This window comes from Phoca vitulina, unplaced genomic scaffold (genome assembly GCF_004348235.1).
Source record: "Phoca vitulina isolate PV1807 unplaced genomic scaffold, GSC_HSeal_1.0 scaffold72, whole genome shotgun sequence".
Taxonomy (NCBI): domain Eukaryota; kingdom Metazoa; phylum Chordata; class Mammalia; order Carnivora; family Phocidae; genus Phoca; species Phoca vitulina.
In genome coordinates, this window is record NW_022589775.1 from 1,801,964 (window position 1) to 1,817,322 (window position 15,359).

Genomic DNA, 15,359 nt, shown 5'->3' on the forward strand with positions numbered 1-15,359 from the left:
TTAATGTTGATAAATACACAGCTAAAGAAGATGTTCAGGAAGAATGAAAAGTCAGGCTCTTACTTAGACTAAGGAGACCCATCCAGCTGGTCCAGGAACCCAAAAAGAGCCTACTCTTCTGGCCATAGAAATAGGTTTTATCTTTGAAAGCAAATGTATCAGTACATAAATTAAACTTTTTTAAAAAAGAGAGTTGAAGCAATTCAAAATATTGACAGCAGGGAGAGAAAAGTAAAAACAATCTTAGATCCACATTAGAATGTTATAGTTGGTTTTGCCTCATTACAGAAGAATACCTTAAAACCCAGTCACCATCACCATACTTTCATTCTAAATTTTAAACATCTAAAGTCTCTCTCTATTCAAACTGGAAATATATGAATATCAGACAAGATAACTTTCAAGCTGTTAAATATGCAAAGCAAGAAAAGACACTGATGATATTTAAGAAAGCCAAGAACATGTAGTTACATACATAAAATATAAAAATAGTTAAGACATATGTTGTTAGAGCCCTACAGAACTTTCCTCTGTTCCCAATAATTAAAGCAAACAGGGGAACCCTTCATGTCCCTTTTGCAAACAGGCCACTTAGACAAGTGATTAATGCCAAAAGTCCTATTTACACACAACTAACTTCCAAACGGTCAAGGATATTCAAGACCACAAAATCAAATGTAGTTAGGAAAAGGCTGAAAACAGAGTTAATGATCATGGTAAGAAGAATTGCTACAAATTCTGAAAATAAATTGCTTACTGTTCTTTCTAGTCTATTAACTTTTTTTTTTTAAGATTTTATTTATTTGACAGAGAGAGACACAGCGAGAGAGGGAACACAAGCAGGGGGAGTGGGAGAGGGAGAATCAGGCTTCCCGCAGAGCAGGGAGCCTGATGCGGGGCTCAATCCCAGGACCCTGGGATCATGACCTGAGCCGAAGGCAGACGCTTAACGACTGAGCCACCCAGGCGCCACAAGTCTCTTAACTTTTTAAATAAATTTTTAACCAAATTCTCAAAGAAATTTCTTTTTGGGCAAAAAATGCTAGAAATTATGTAATGGTGATAAAGATATATTTAAAATAAAGAAAATAAATAACATGATGCTTTGGTTTGTCTTAAATCAATTTACAGCACGGCAAAGGGGACAAGTAACACATCTGCAATCAGGGGCTTGCCAAAAATAATGCAGACCATGAAGGAGGCAAGATAGAGTACAGGCATTCCAGACTTACCTAGGAACAAGACTAGATTTTATAATTATTGAAGTTGAGTGATAGGTACCTTGGGCATTCATTCTGTTATTCTTTTACTTTCGTATGTGCTTGAAATTTTGACTTAAAAAGAATTAAAAGTAAAAACAACAACAACAACAACAACAACAACAACAAACCAGTCCAGTGGAAACAAAGTCAAATTTCTAAATTTACAAGTGACAAAACAAATTCAAACACAAAGATCCAAACTGCAATGTCTGACTGCAGTTAGCACGGATAAACAGTCAGAAACTCCATAGCAAGGTGGTACAGAGGTCATCATGAGATATTTTCACCTGAAACCTCTACATACCAATTTCTTTTCCAAAGAACACATCGAAGAGGAGAATAAGAAAAATAAAATAATGGAGGATTTCCCAAGTGCCAGAATCATTGCAAATGTTTTCTGTGTAGAAGGCACGCAATCCTCAATCAGCAACAGCTCCAGTGCACAGGAGAGCAAACTGATGGAGCAGGAACGTATTGAAGTCAGTGCCATTCCCGAGCACGCAGAGGGCATTAATTACAAGTTTTAAATACGTTTTACACTTCAGTGTGTATCAACCAAAACAAAGTTATGTCTCAGACAATACAATTTCTGTTTCTGGATTAAAATGACTTACTTTCACCTTTAAAATTTTCTGTAATACAAAGAAAAAATCCTAGCAAACTGCTTTCAGCATAAATTATTTTAATAATGTGAGGGGTGCTGGGAACGGAATAATGAATTTAACTGAGAAAGAGCACTAGAAACCAAAAACAATGGTCTCTGCTTATGATGTCATGGGGTGCTGAAGGGCAACGTGCAGCTGACGAAACATGACTGCAGTGTGGGAAGTGTGAGCCCGGCTAGGTTTTCACAATGACGACCTTATGCAAAAGCAAGGGACGTAAAATGCTGCAGGGCAATGGCCTGTTTCCCAATAATTTGGCCCAAGTCTGTTTCCAACGCTGTATATACATAGATTGTTTTATACATACGCTCCTGTTCAAAGTTGGGACAATACTGTCAGAGAATCTTGTTCAACGCATAAGACTTTCTCACTCCAGAAGTGCCAAATGTAGAAACAAATGGGAGGGCGGGGGGGGGGGGGGGGGATGTGAGATGGGGAGAATCACTAAAATAAATAGGACAGGACAGAAATGTGAAAACATCATCAGATGTGTACACACACAACCTAGATTCTCCTTCTCGGTCAGTTTACGGTGATTTTTAAAAATATCCAAATCGTACAGTTCTACTAATCAACTCTACCTCAAAAAAGAGAAAAAATAAATTACAGGAAAAAACTTTCAGTAAATAAATTAATTACATGTAAAATATAAAAGTCCACAGTATTACTATGTACCTAAAAGTACACAGTATTATATAGTATTATAGTACAAAAGCACCTAGTGTTACTGCAAATAAGTAATAATTGAGTATCCGTTTAAGAAGGTGCTGGATGGACGGGGCGCCTGGGTGGCTCAGTCGTTAAGCGTCTGCCTTCGGCTCAGGTCATGATCCCAGGGTCCTGGGATCGAGCCCCGCATCGGGCTCCCTGCTCTGCGGGAAGCCTGCTTCTCCCTCTCCCACTCCCCCTGCTGTGTTCCTGCTCTCGCTATCTCTCTCTCTGTCAAATAAATAAATAAAAATCTTTAAAAAAAAAAAAAAAAAAAAAGAAGGTGCTGGATGGTAAGAAGGACAAATGTTAAATTAAACATTAACTTGATTAAATGATAAATGTGTAAAAAAAAAAATCCAAACTTGATTGCACCTTGATTGCATCCTATGGTTTGTGCATGCAATCCTTACAAGTACACAGACCCTTAATGCATAAAATATATCTGTTCTCAGGTACAAGCAGCCAGACAGCTCTATTTGCAAATTATTTCACCTAACAGGAATTTCTGGATCTTTCATATACTGAAACCACAATGCATACGTGCCTGTAATTTGTAGGTCAATTTTAAGTCTATAAAGGTGGAACACACAACAAAATAACAATAATGGTCAAGAATATACTACGGCTTCTGCTGTTTCATAGTATGCCCTCAAAATTGGTTCGATCAAAAGAATCACACACAATGTTTGTTTTTTTTTTTAACTTTGTTTTAATGCACAGTATTGTGGAACCAAGGCTGACAAGTAATTCTTGTCTGGGAACCCCATGTTTTGTGATCTATTTTACAGTAGGAAGCTGGGCAAAGGAAATGGGTCTGTTCAACTTATCAAACGGGCACATTCTGTTTTGTTCAGGCATTGGTATGTTTGGTTCGGTGATCCTGTTAGTTTGCAGACAAAACAACTGTTCATTTAGAGAAAGAAAATTTTAAAAAACAGGGAACACACATATTGTTAGCTGTGGTAAACACTTTGGGAAAAGAGCGGATGCCCGCAATCTAACTGAAGATGACAAGCAAAGCCACGTTCACCTGTCTGACTTTGCCAGCTGGGGATCTCTGCCAGAGATGCTGAAGCTTCCAAACTCCCTCCAGAGACCTGCTCCTTAGGCGAGTTAGCAGAGTCAACACATGCTCTAGGCCCTGTCCTTCAAAAGGTGCCGGGAAGGGTAAGGATCCAGAGGGTAGAAGAGCCTCTGTTTTAATTTCTCTCCTTAAAAAAGGAGGAACAGTGCTGGGACTTTATAATTTCTTGTTTAACTGACAGTATTTAACTTCGACAGCATCATGCAGCGAGGGCACGATGTAAGACTGGGGAGGCAGCTTTCCTGCATTGCTCAGGTGGAAAGACTGCAAAGGCTGGATTTGAAAGGTCTGTCTAGTGAAGCCCATGTTCCCCAGCATGGCACCTGGCCCCAAGGGCTCCCTTATCAGGTCATCTTATATACAACAAGGCAGATGAGCAGGATGATCCTTTGCATTCCCTTTCATGCTAACATCCTGAGATCTGAATCCCCTTTTCTTCCTAATCCAACCTACCCTGGAGATAGGCTAATTCTTCTGGAAGTGTCTTGACCACCAAACACTCATGCTAAGAAACAATCCCACAGCTCTTATTTCCAGAATTAGACCTGAAATCCCCAGATTTATAATCAAAACCTTCTACTTTCCAATTCTCTGAATTCTCAATTTATCCAATTATATATTTAATAAGCTACTTACGAGCCAAGAACGGTGTCTCGCCACTCAGCAACCCACAACGCAAAATCCTACCCTGAACAGCATTCAATAAATACTTGCTAAATTTGCCTGAATTAAATCTGGGAAGGAGTAAGATTCTTTATTACACTTCCAATATTGTATTCTCCCATCCCGAACCCTTTGGTTTAAATAAAACAATGTTTTGTTTTTCTTCTGAAATCTCTTTTCATTCAAAAAGAAAAGGGACAATAAAATCTAAAAATTGTCATTTTTGTTCCTAGGCTTCACTATACGTTTCAAAGGGAATATTATTCTATTTCTGTTCTACTTATAAGACTCCTAGTTCCCTAGAACAACGTAACAGTTTGGGTAATGTAACAGTTCATTAAGGCAAGTGGCCACTTTAGGCTGTTAAATGATGAATAATTCATACAGTTATTTTCAAGTTGTTTCCGTGACCGCAGCACTTTCTGGGTCTCGTATCTAACAGAGGAAAGGAACCGTATTCTGCCACAGGACCACAGAGGAAAATAATAACTGAGCGAGTATCTGTTGTGGTCATCGATTACTGCATACAAACCAGCCCAAAACTTAGCAGCCTCAAATGATAAGCATTCAAATAATAAGCTATACACTGTGTTATCTCACACAGTTTCTGTGGGTCTGGAACCTGGGAGGGACACTGACTCTGATGAGGGTCCAGTCAAGACGCTGGCTGCCGGCACAGAGGCTTCACCGGGCTATAGGATGCACTTCCAAGAGGTTCCTTCTCGTGCCTGACACACTAGTGCTGGCCACAGGGAGGGGGCTTGCGTTCCTCCCGGCGTGCACGTCTCCACAGAGCCGCTGGAGGGCGTGCCGGGAGGACGGCGGAGTAGGAGGACCCCGGCCCACGGACAGAACCAGGTACCCCTCACATCCAAGTCACAGTGCTGTTCAGGTGTCCTTACAACACGGCAGCTGGCTTCGCTGTAGCAGGTGTATGCAAGGTGGAAGTCACGTCTTCATGACCTCGCCTAACACCATCATTTCTGTAACACCCTATGGGTTACAGAGGTCAGCCCCGCACAGTGTGGGAGACTACACACGGGTGTGAAGGCCAGAGGAAGGCAAGTTCCACTGGAAGCCCTCCTGGAGGCTAGCTGGCTACCACACAATAATTCAGAATTTCTCACTATTCTGTGGTTTGACTGGGCAATTCTCCACATGGAGTTACCACCCAGCACACTGCAAGGAAGGCTGCAGGCTGCAAGCTGCAAGCGGGCTTTGTGCACATGGCTGGTAGCTGGTACCGCTCTCTGGGGTGTCTCCTTATACGGGGCACTGGTGCCATCGTGGGGCCCCACCCCCACTCATCTCACTCTCATTACCTCCCAAAGGCCCCACCTCCGAAAACCATCACATTGGACATTAGGGTTTCAACATACGAAATTGTGGGGAAGCACAAATATTCAGTCCATTGCAGTCCTCAATACCTATCTGATGAAGAAATGAAAGAAAATCCTCACACGGGACTGACTGTGCTAATAAAAAACAACAACAAAAAGTAAGGAAATGCAAGTATTTGAGTGATGACTGGGCAGAAGAGTAATAACTATTATGGTTAAGGAAAACAGGGCGTTTATGGGTCCCAAGAAGGGGTGATTTGGGGTAAAATGCAGATTAAACAAATACTCAATTTAAACCCTAAGTTTCAAACTACCTTCCCAATCAAATCAGGAGGCAAAAATGACAGTATTAATAACAAAACAACCAAGAACAGGGAACGCAAATTGAGAGGAATGAGAGACTATGAAGGAAATGCACTAGATAATTCACCATCAAAATAATAGTATTTGACACAGTGTATTAAACTAAGCATCCACAGGCACAATGTGCAGCTATACAGACAATCTTTTGGAAAAACAAATTTAACAAGTGAGTTAAATTGGTTAGCAAAAGGTCAAAATGAGGTCAAGGTCATGAGTTCAGTCGGTTTCATTTGGTCCTTAGGAGCAGGGACTGCTAACAGCTCCTCTCTGACTCAGCCAGGTATCTCTAAAACATCTGTGTTTTGGTCACAAGAGGGACTGAGAACATAAAGAAAAAAATTATTCATCACGATTGGGAGAAAAATAATCAGTAAATGAGTAACACACAAAAAAACATATATATATATATATATATATATATATGTATATTTAAAAACATATATATATATATATGTATATTTAAAAGTATTTGCACCATGATAGATGTCAGAATACAATGGATAAATATCTTCAAGGTGCTGAACAAGAATGCCCGTCAACCTGGAACTCTATACTTAATTAAGCCATCATTCAATAAGAATTTAGGAAATAACCAAGATGACAGCCAACCAAAAAAAAAAAAAAAAGAATCAAAATAAATGATATAGGAATAGAGATGCTTTGGTGGAAGCACTGGTATAAACGATGAATCCAGCTGAAGACAGAACCTGCCACTGTGATTATAATGGCAATGGAACAGATTGTAGTGTTACAACTTTGAAAATATAAAATTACTACAACTTGCAAAACCTGTGAAAAGAGGAGACAGAAAAATTGTGAATATTATTTTCCTTGGCCTTCCTAGCAGAAAATCATTCAATCCTGTCTAAAACAAAAACATGGAGTCAAAAAAGGAATAAGGGAAAAGAAACAGTTTCCAACAAAACACAGAAAAATTCAATCCTACAGAAGAAAACTATTTCTAATTATGAAAGAAAAATATTAGAATACCTACAAAGTTGGAAGTGGCAGGAAGACCTTACAATATCCATAAAGAATGTTCTGGATAGTTCAGGATGCACCATTCAAAAGAAAATGCCAAACACTGTTTAAAAGTTCTGAGTGACCATTTCTCCACCCCACCAGTTTCTCAAAAGCCAGTTAAAGTCAGGGCACACTGAAATCCCTCAGGTGCCCTCTCTCCAACCTATAACTTTTCTAATGCACTGAGTGTTTCTAAGCCCACTGTGTTGGGCTTTGGTCATTATTCTATTTCAGCTCCATGCCACTCACTCTTCGTCTCTTTTCTGGCAAAAGCCCCTCTCCCCATACTCTGTGGCTCTGGCTGGGCTGTCATAGAGGCCACAAACCCTCAAGGCCAAGGTGGACCAGTCCCAGTACTGAGTCCTTATGGATATGGTAACTGATCTAAAGGTAGATGTGTGACCAAAAAAGCAGGGGTGGACCAGTCCTAGTACTGAGTCCTTATGGATATGGTAACTGATCTAAATGTAGGTGTGTGACCAAAAAAGCTGGGCCAACCAGAATCCCCGCCTTGGAATGATAATGCACAATGGCAGAACCAAGCTGGGATGCCAAGCTAAGACAACACACTCCCAGAGCTACTGGCTGCCATCTTACCCGGCCTCCTAGAGGAAGCCCATCTTAGCAGGAGACAGACAACGAGGTGAACACACAGGAGAAATGATAAGCAGAGAACAGAGACCCCAATAGAGAAATTCCATGCAGCACTGAGTCTCAGTGCCAGGATTGAAGGACCCAGTTTTTGATGGTATTTAAAAAAATTCTGTAAGCTAACCACATCCCAAGTTCCTTCCCATCTGTGGCAGAAAATATTCTCCGTGTGTAAAATGTTCAGTGGGTTTCTGTCACCTAGCAACCAAAACTGCCTAATTAACCCACCCTTCTAATTTCCTCTCTTTTCTTCTTTCCAAGACTCAGCCTCATCCCCTGGATCTTATTCCTACCTTATAGATACCTGAGCCTACTTTTTTTTACGATGGACCTCTACACTCCCCACAGTTTAGCTCAGGCTTCCCTTTAAAAATAAAAACAAAAACAAAACAACAAAGACAACAAAAAACAAGGCCTTTCCTTTTTCCTTGAATTGCCTTCAAGCTCTCTGCCTCTATATCTTTCTTCAAAGAGTGCAGAGATGTCTTCACCATCCACTCAGGTTATTCTTCCTGTAACCTACTGCAAGTTGACTTGTCCCAAGCTCTTCCACTGAAATCGCTAACCTAAAGATCAATGACCCTTTATATGCCAAATTAGAATGTTTTGTTATAAAACAATGCCTGTGTCTTAGAAATGGGGATCACTGGGTGTCCCCAGCAGTGACGCACAGGTGTTCTTTTCCAGAACCCCGGGGCGGTAGGGGAAAAGATGATCTGATTCCATAGACTGTATTCTTCTGACTTGCTACTGACTGGGCTATTTTACAGCTCTATAAGGGTAGATAATGTGGAAATCTGATAGCAGTGCAAATGTGTCCTACCCATGCAATGCAGACCAGACAGGTCCCATTCCTAGCCTTCTATGTGAACCTTGTTGGGAAAGGTATTTAAATCTCTTCTAGTCCATCTGAACCAGCTTTAACATCTTCCAGGTCATCTCATTAATTAAGAAACTGAATAAAACCTTTGATGTGTGTTCATTTTGCAAGTCAAGTTTTTGTATTGTCAAAAACTGTACTTCAACCTTTCGGTCTACATCACACACACATCACTTCACGTAAAATTAGCCCGGCTTGGCTTTCAGCACGTGATAGTTCCTAGCTCTGGTCCTAGGTCTCCAGCCACTGCCCCTCCTCCACTCATGGCATTCTTTCACACTTGTTCCCCTTCAATGTTACAATTTACCAAGATTCTTTCCCAGATTCTTCCCTAGAGGCATCACGAGGGTAAAAGGAGAGCAAGCACTTAGCAAGGTAGCTTAGCACTTTGTTAACATTCAATAAAAGTTAGCTGGTATTAGCATCACCCACACGGTCAGTTTTGTTATTGCTAAAAGTATTCTACAAGCCTCTCTCTCTCCCTAGATCCCCCTTTAGAACAGGTTCTGTGTTCCACTCATCATGGCCTCTTTAGCACCCAGAGATATAACGTTTGAGGGAGGGAGAGAACGACTGGGCTCTCAAAAGGTATTCATATAATCCCCTTACATTAAATATTTTTAATGAAAGATGTATTTAAGGCCCCAAACAAGCCTTCCTCCCTGATTCCCAATCACCGGTAAAGTTCTGGTGGAAGGTCTGGGGCGGGCGGGGGGACTCCTCACGTCTGCTTCCCTCTCTGACTTGCCAGATGATGGGATCTGAGACCCTTACAGCCCAGAGTCGCTAGTGGTATGGGGCAGACAGGGAAAGCAAGATAGTCCAACAGAAATAGAATGGAAATATATCACCTATGTAATTATAAATTCCATAGTAGCCATGTTAAACAGTAAAAACAGATGAAGTTCATATTAATAACATAGTATTTATAATTTAGTAACATATATATGATGTTTAAATCAGTATACAAAATATTTCAATATGAAATTACTAATGTGCTATTTTATATTATTTTTCCATGTAAATCTTTAAAATATAGTATTTACCTTATACTTTCAGCACACATTAGTTTGGACGAGCCATGCTGCAAATGCTCAACAGCGACACGTGGCTCGTGGCTACCTTATTGAACAGATTAGAGGGTCCTCCAGAGAACCCAGAAGCTAGCTACGGGATCAGAGTGATAAAGCAAGACGAGGACTTTCTGAAATGCAAATCTACAGTCCTTCCCCTTCTTCAAAAAAATAAAATAAACACTTTCAATGACTTCCCGCTGTTATGGAAAAAACCAAATTCATCAAAAGGGCTCACAAGTCCGATGTCCTGGCCCTTTCTTACTTCTGTGGTATAATGTTTGTCTAAACCATCTTAAGACTCTAGCCTGTGCACATAATCCTGGTGGGTGGTGAGCTGAGACAGGCAGGCATGTAATACCAGAACTGCAAGACAAAGGAGAAACAACCGAGAAGCTTACTCTCCTGTCCCATGGCCACCAACAATGTGGCAAAGTCTAGGACCCAGAAGATCACCCTGTGGCTCAGCCCTAGAACAAACAACAGACTAAGACAGGAAGCGAAGCTACCCAGACATTAGTGGGATCTCTAAGTGGTGTGGGAATAAGGGTTGTTCTCAGGATCATGAAAAGTAATTTGTATATGGTCATCATACAAATGTAAAAGCATCTGATTACTCGTAAGTGGCACTGAGGGAGGAAAAATAGAGATGCAAACTAAGATACATGCATCAAATTAGCCATTCAACAGAAAAGGATGATGTGGTCAACATCATTAACTGAATTTAGTTCTAGCCTTTAAAAAATATATACTTAATATTCAGAATGCATAATCTGCATGTATATTCAGAAAAGTGAATGGTATAAAAAACCCTATAAGCATGCACACAGAGTTCCAATTTATCAAACTCACTAATTTATTACAAAACTGTCTCAGAGGAACTCTTGCATACAATGTGAATATTATTTCCAAAATGTATATTTTAGAAATGTCGTATCTGGACAAAAGGTAATTTCTTACCAATCTCCCCCCCCTTTTTTTAAAGATTTATTTATTTATTTTAGAGGGCGAGGGACAGAGAGAGGAGAGAGGCAGAATCCTCAAGCAGACTCCCCGCTGAGCACAGAGCTCGGCTGGCCGTAGGGCTCGATCCCATGACCCAGAGATTATGACCTGAGCTGAAATCAAGAGTCAGACACGTAACCGACTGAGCCACCCCAGCACCCCACTTTCAATCCCTATTGAATAAATGATTTTAATAAAAAATATAATGGACTTAAATATTAGTGATTTTTACTTAAATATGAAGAATTATCTTCTTACATCATGGTTCATGCTCCTTCAAGATAAAAATTACTTGATATGGAATATATTGTGATGATATGGATGCTTTTTTGCTTCTCAAAACACAAGAGTTAATATTTAGAGACCGTCCTTCCTTAGAGTATCACCAAAAAAAAATTGTGTGCGTTTATGTAAAAAAAATACATACTTTAAAAAGGAAATTTTCTCGTACATAAAAGATTACAACAAAGAAAATGTTGCCAGGTTATCTGTTGTTTATATGAAGGATAAGAAGTTTTGCCAAGAGGCGTAAGACTAATTCCTTTAAATGTTCTTAAAACACAAACGGCCACATATCCTAAAATAGGTAATTGTCTGGAAGTGTGGGATAAGATGTCTAGGACTCCAGTTATTTTAAGCTGAATTAATAAGGAAGGAATACCCTATATAATATAGCAAATAAACTAGAAAAATTACAAAAAGGATGGAGATCTTTATGAATGGTGAGGGCGTGACTTCCAGGGTATAAAAGTTAAAAAAGCGAAGTACAGAAAGGTGCTTCCTGTAAGTACCTTTTTTATAAGAAAAAAAAGGAAAACCATACATTCTCTTTTGTTAGAAGGATAAATCAGGAACAATGAAAATGTTGATCAATAAAGGACGGGTGGCAAAGCAAGATTTCTGAGTGCAACTTTTTACAGAGTTTCTAAGTTTTAACAATGTCAATGTCTTACATTTTCAAAAAACAAAATTAATAAGGAGTGAAAGACTAAAATTAAATATAAACAAGGAAAATATATCAAATTGGTAATATAAACAGGGAAAATTAATTCTAGTAACTTTTCAATACATTGTCTTGACTGTGAAACCATAGTGGGATATATTCTAAAGATAAATGAAGTGCCAAGAGATCTTAAACTTTACTCAGTTGGTTTATCGATGGTTCTAACATGACATCACAATTAAAAAAAAAAATTTCTATGTATTGTAGATGGTAAAGCAAATAAATATATTGATAGTACAGTGAATCATTAGGAACCAAGATTTTCCTCCCTTCCCCTATGATCCTCTGTTTTGTTTCTTAAATTCCACATATGAGTGAGATGAAATCAGAGAGGGAGACAAACCATAAGAGACTCTTAAATCATAGGAAACAAACAGGGTTGCTGGAGGGGAGGGGGATAGGGGGATGGGGTTACTGGATGATGGGCATTAAGGAGGGCACGTGATATAATGAGCACTGGGTATTATACATGACTGATGAAACACTGATCCCTACCTCTGAAACCAGTAATACGTAATATGTTAATTAACTGAATTTAAATGAAAAAAATAATTAATAAAAAATTTTTTTCAAATCTTTAAAAAAAAAAGAGGTAAGCATAAGAGTTCTGGGGATGGATGGCAGCACACTGTGGATGTATTTAATATCACCTAACTGTACAATGGTTATGATGATCAATTCTGTGTGTATATTTGTACCACAATAAAAAACTGGGAAAAAAATTAAACAAACAAAAAAAAACAAAGGCACCAAGATTTTCACTGCAAGAGATAAAAGATCAATACTTCAGAAGTGAAATTAAAAAAAACACATGCATGTGATCCAACATGAATGCCCGGCTCTTGGAAGGGACTTACTTCTTGGCAGTACTGCAGGATGTCCTCCTTGGTGCCAATGCAGGTTTTGGTCCCCGAAGGATCGGACTCCCACTTCCCATTCTGCACATTCATATGCATGTTCAGTTTGCCGCAGAACATGGCAACCTGCGGTTCTGCCAGCAAGCCGGCGTTGCCGTCAGTGGGCACCTAAAACAAAATTAGTCCAGGTTAGTTACACAAATCCACAGCTCTGGGGAAGAGGCTGGGGAAGGGTTGTAAAGAGGAACATGGCATGCAGCAATACCAAAAACAGTTCATTCTCGCTTCCAGAAATTCTCGCAAGTAGGAAATGCCCTGCCTTCCACGTTCCCTTAAGTATTATGTAGGCTACACACATCTCCAACCATCTATCATACAGTGCTTTTTTTTTTTAGTGTTGAAATACAGGCATTAATAATATTGAGAAGAATTTATTCATTGAAATGTTTATGCAATCCCCCGTAGCAGATTTTGCCGTGCCTACTGAAACATTCTGAAAATAAAATAAGGTGTTTTTCTGAAATAAAAATAATCACTCTGGAGGAAACCATATTCTCATAATAACCTCCAACTGACTCACACAAAGAACAATGCCAATTCCCTGCCTGATGACCAAGTCTAAGAGTCAGGTTGTATGGTACCTCCCAGAGCCGAGGGCATGGTGTCCATGTGCCTTCTTAGTGAGCAAGTGACATTATGATTTTCTAAACCTAAAAACTACTGTAGAATTTACCATGCACAAATGTGACTGAATATGTTGACCATTCCACTGGTTTTCCCCTGAATATTCTCTGGTTAACACTCTCGGCTCTTCTTTTAAATATGTAAGATTTTATTTATTTATTTGAGAGCGAGAAAGCGGAGCGCATGCAAGGAGGGAGCAGGGGCAGGGCAGAGGGGCAGTGGGAGAGAGAGAAGCCGACTCCCAGCTGAGCAGGGAGCCTGACTTGGGGCTTGATCCCGGGACCCTGATGCTTAACCAACTGAGCCACCTAGGCGTCCCATCACTCTCTCATCTCTTAAGAACAGGTTAAGGGTGCTGGAGTCTCAGCTCCCCGAGCACACCTTGAAGACCCAGCAAGGTCTCTCTCTCAGGGTCCAGCAGAGCACCTGCTACGTGGTAAGCTCTTAACAGGTCTTAGCTATTACAGCTACAGGCAGTGGACCATTTCACCAAAATAACTGAAAAGGTTGCCCTTCTGTATTTGCAAACCCTTCGTGAACAGACACTACCTTTCTAGAAGTATTTTGCAAATTTCACTTAATGGGTTCTGATATGTCAAAAGATAAAAAAAAAAAATCAGCAAGAGATAAAAAATAAATCCACAGGAATAAAAGCGTTATTCGAAACCAGGGAATCAAAAGACACATTAAGCAAAGTAATTCCTCCTTCGTTAAAGCCAGCTGCTGAGGAAATGGGTGATAGCCATGTCACGAAGAGTAAACTTCCACCAGAAGACATTCATACCGTCCAGAACTGGATGATTCTATAATAAAGTGTATCGTTTCTAAAAGTCGTTCACAGGAGGGAATAAAAAACAAAACACTAAAATTGCACTGAGAGATTTCAGTTAGGAAATAGCTTCTTGACATTTCTTCCCACAGAAATGTAAAAATAGATCAAACATCTGTCCATTCTAGTCATCTTCGTATATATTTTGCCCAACCACAGCAGATTTATGTTGTTTAAAAAAAAAAAAAAAAATCTTGCAGTGAACCCAGCTGAGATCCATCACAGACCTGAGTGCAAAAGCTCGTGGCAAAATCTCTAAAACCGTATTTCAGGTAACATTTTCTACATATCTAATTCTACTTTATAAAGTATATTGAACAAAATTCTGCCTCTACATCGCCAGATGTAACAAAGAGCAGCTGAAGCCACAGCATCGGGTCGTCAGCAAGAATCAACAAGAATAGCTGGGACCCCTCGACTCCCCAGTCTGGGCCCCTTGCCACCTCCTACAATTTCCAAGCCTCATTTTCCAACAGATGCAAAATCCAGCCTAAGCAGAATGCTCCACAAACTTAAGTTTCACAGCTTTCCTGAGGGAATAGGAGGAAATTCAATGCCTTGATTCTAAAAATCAGAATACAAATTCTGTCAATTTTATTGAAATAAGTAGTTAAGATAGTAACACTGCAAGAAAGTCAAATAATCATCAGATACCTATAGATAAGGCCCTATATGAGATGCTGTGGAGGATATAAAAATATTTTTAATATATAAAATTTATTTATTTATTTCTATGTAAAATATGAGCCCTTGCCTTCAAGGAATTTACAGTCTATTAACAAAATCACTATTGGATTCTCCACCATACTTCATTCTGCTCAAACTCCTTCCCTGTCCCAAAGATTTCCAGTCTTAGCAGACTCTTGGTAACTTATCTCTAAGTGAACAGAGAAACTAATGGTCCCCCCACCACAGTTGGTAATTATTTTATTGAATGAATTCCCCCCTTGGTAGCTCAAAATTTCTCTGTACCTCAGATTCTCCCTAATCAGTTCACTATAGTTTCTACCTCCTCGTCAGTGAAAATGCCCTTCATTCCATACCTTCTCCTCAAGGAACATTTAAGTGCCAATTTCTTTCTCTGTGGCAGCCAGCCTCCACGAAGGCCCCCAAGGACCCTGGCTTCTGGTATTCAAGCTCTTGTCAGTGCTATCCCATAATGCATAAAGTTCTGTCTGTGCAACAAATAAAATAGGGCAAAAATAATATGTGACTTCCAAGGAGAGGTCATAAAAGGGACCATGGCTTCTTCCTTGCTCTCTGGGA

The 15,359-nt window shown here is 39.7% G+C and overlaps 1 protein-coding gene across 6 annotated transcripts in view; it reads right to left on the bottom strand.

Moving 5' to 3' along the window:
• The window catches only part of APP (amyloid beta precursor protein), a 258,284-nt gene that overhangs the window by 187,090 nt on the left and 55,835 nt on the right, over positions 1-15,359 (bottom strand). For all 6 annotated transcript variants that reach the window (XM_032393352.1, XM_032393354.1, XM_032393351.1 and 3 more), the window contains exon 2: positions 12,581-12,748. In XM_032393352.1, coding sequence (XP_032249243.1) covers positions 12,581-12,748 — 168 coding nt within the window. The remainder of the gene's footprint in view (positions 1-12,580; positions 12,749-15,359) is intronic.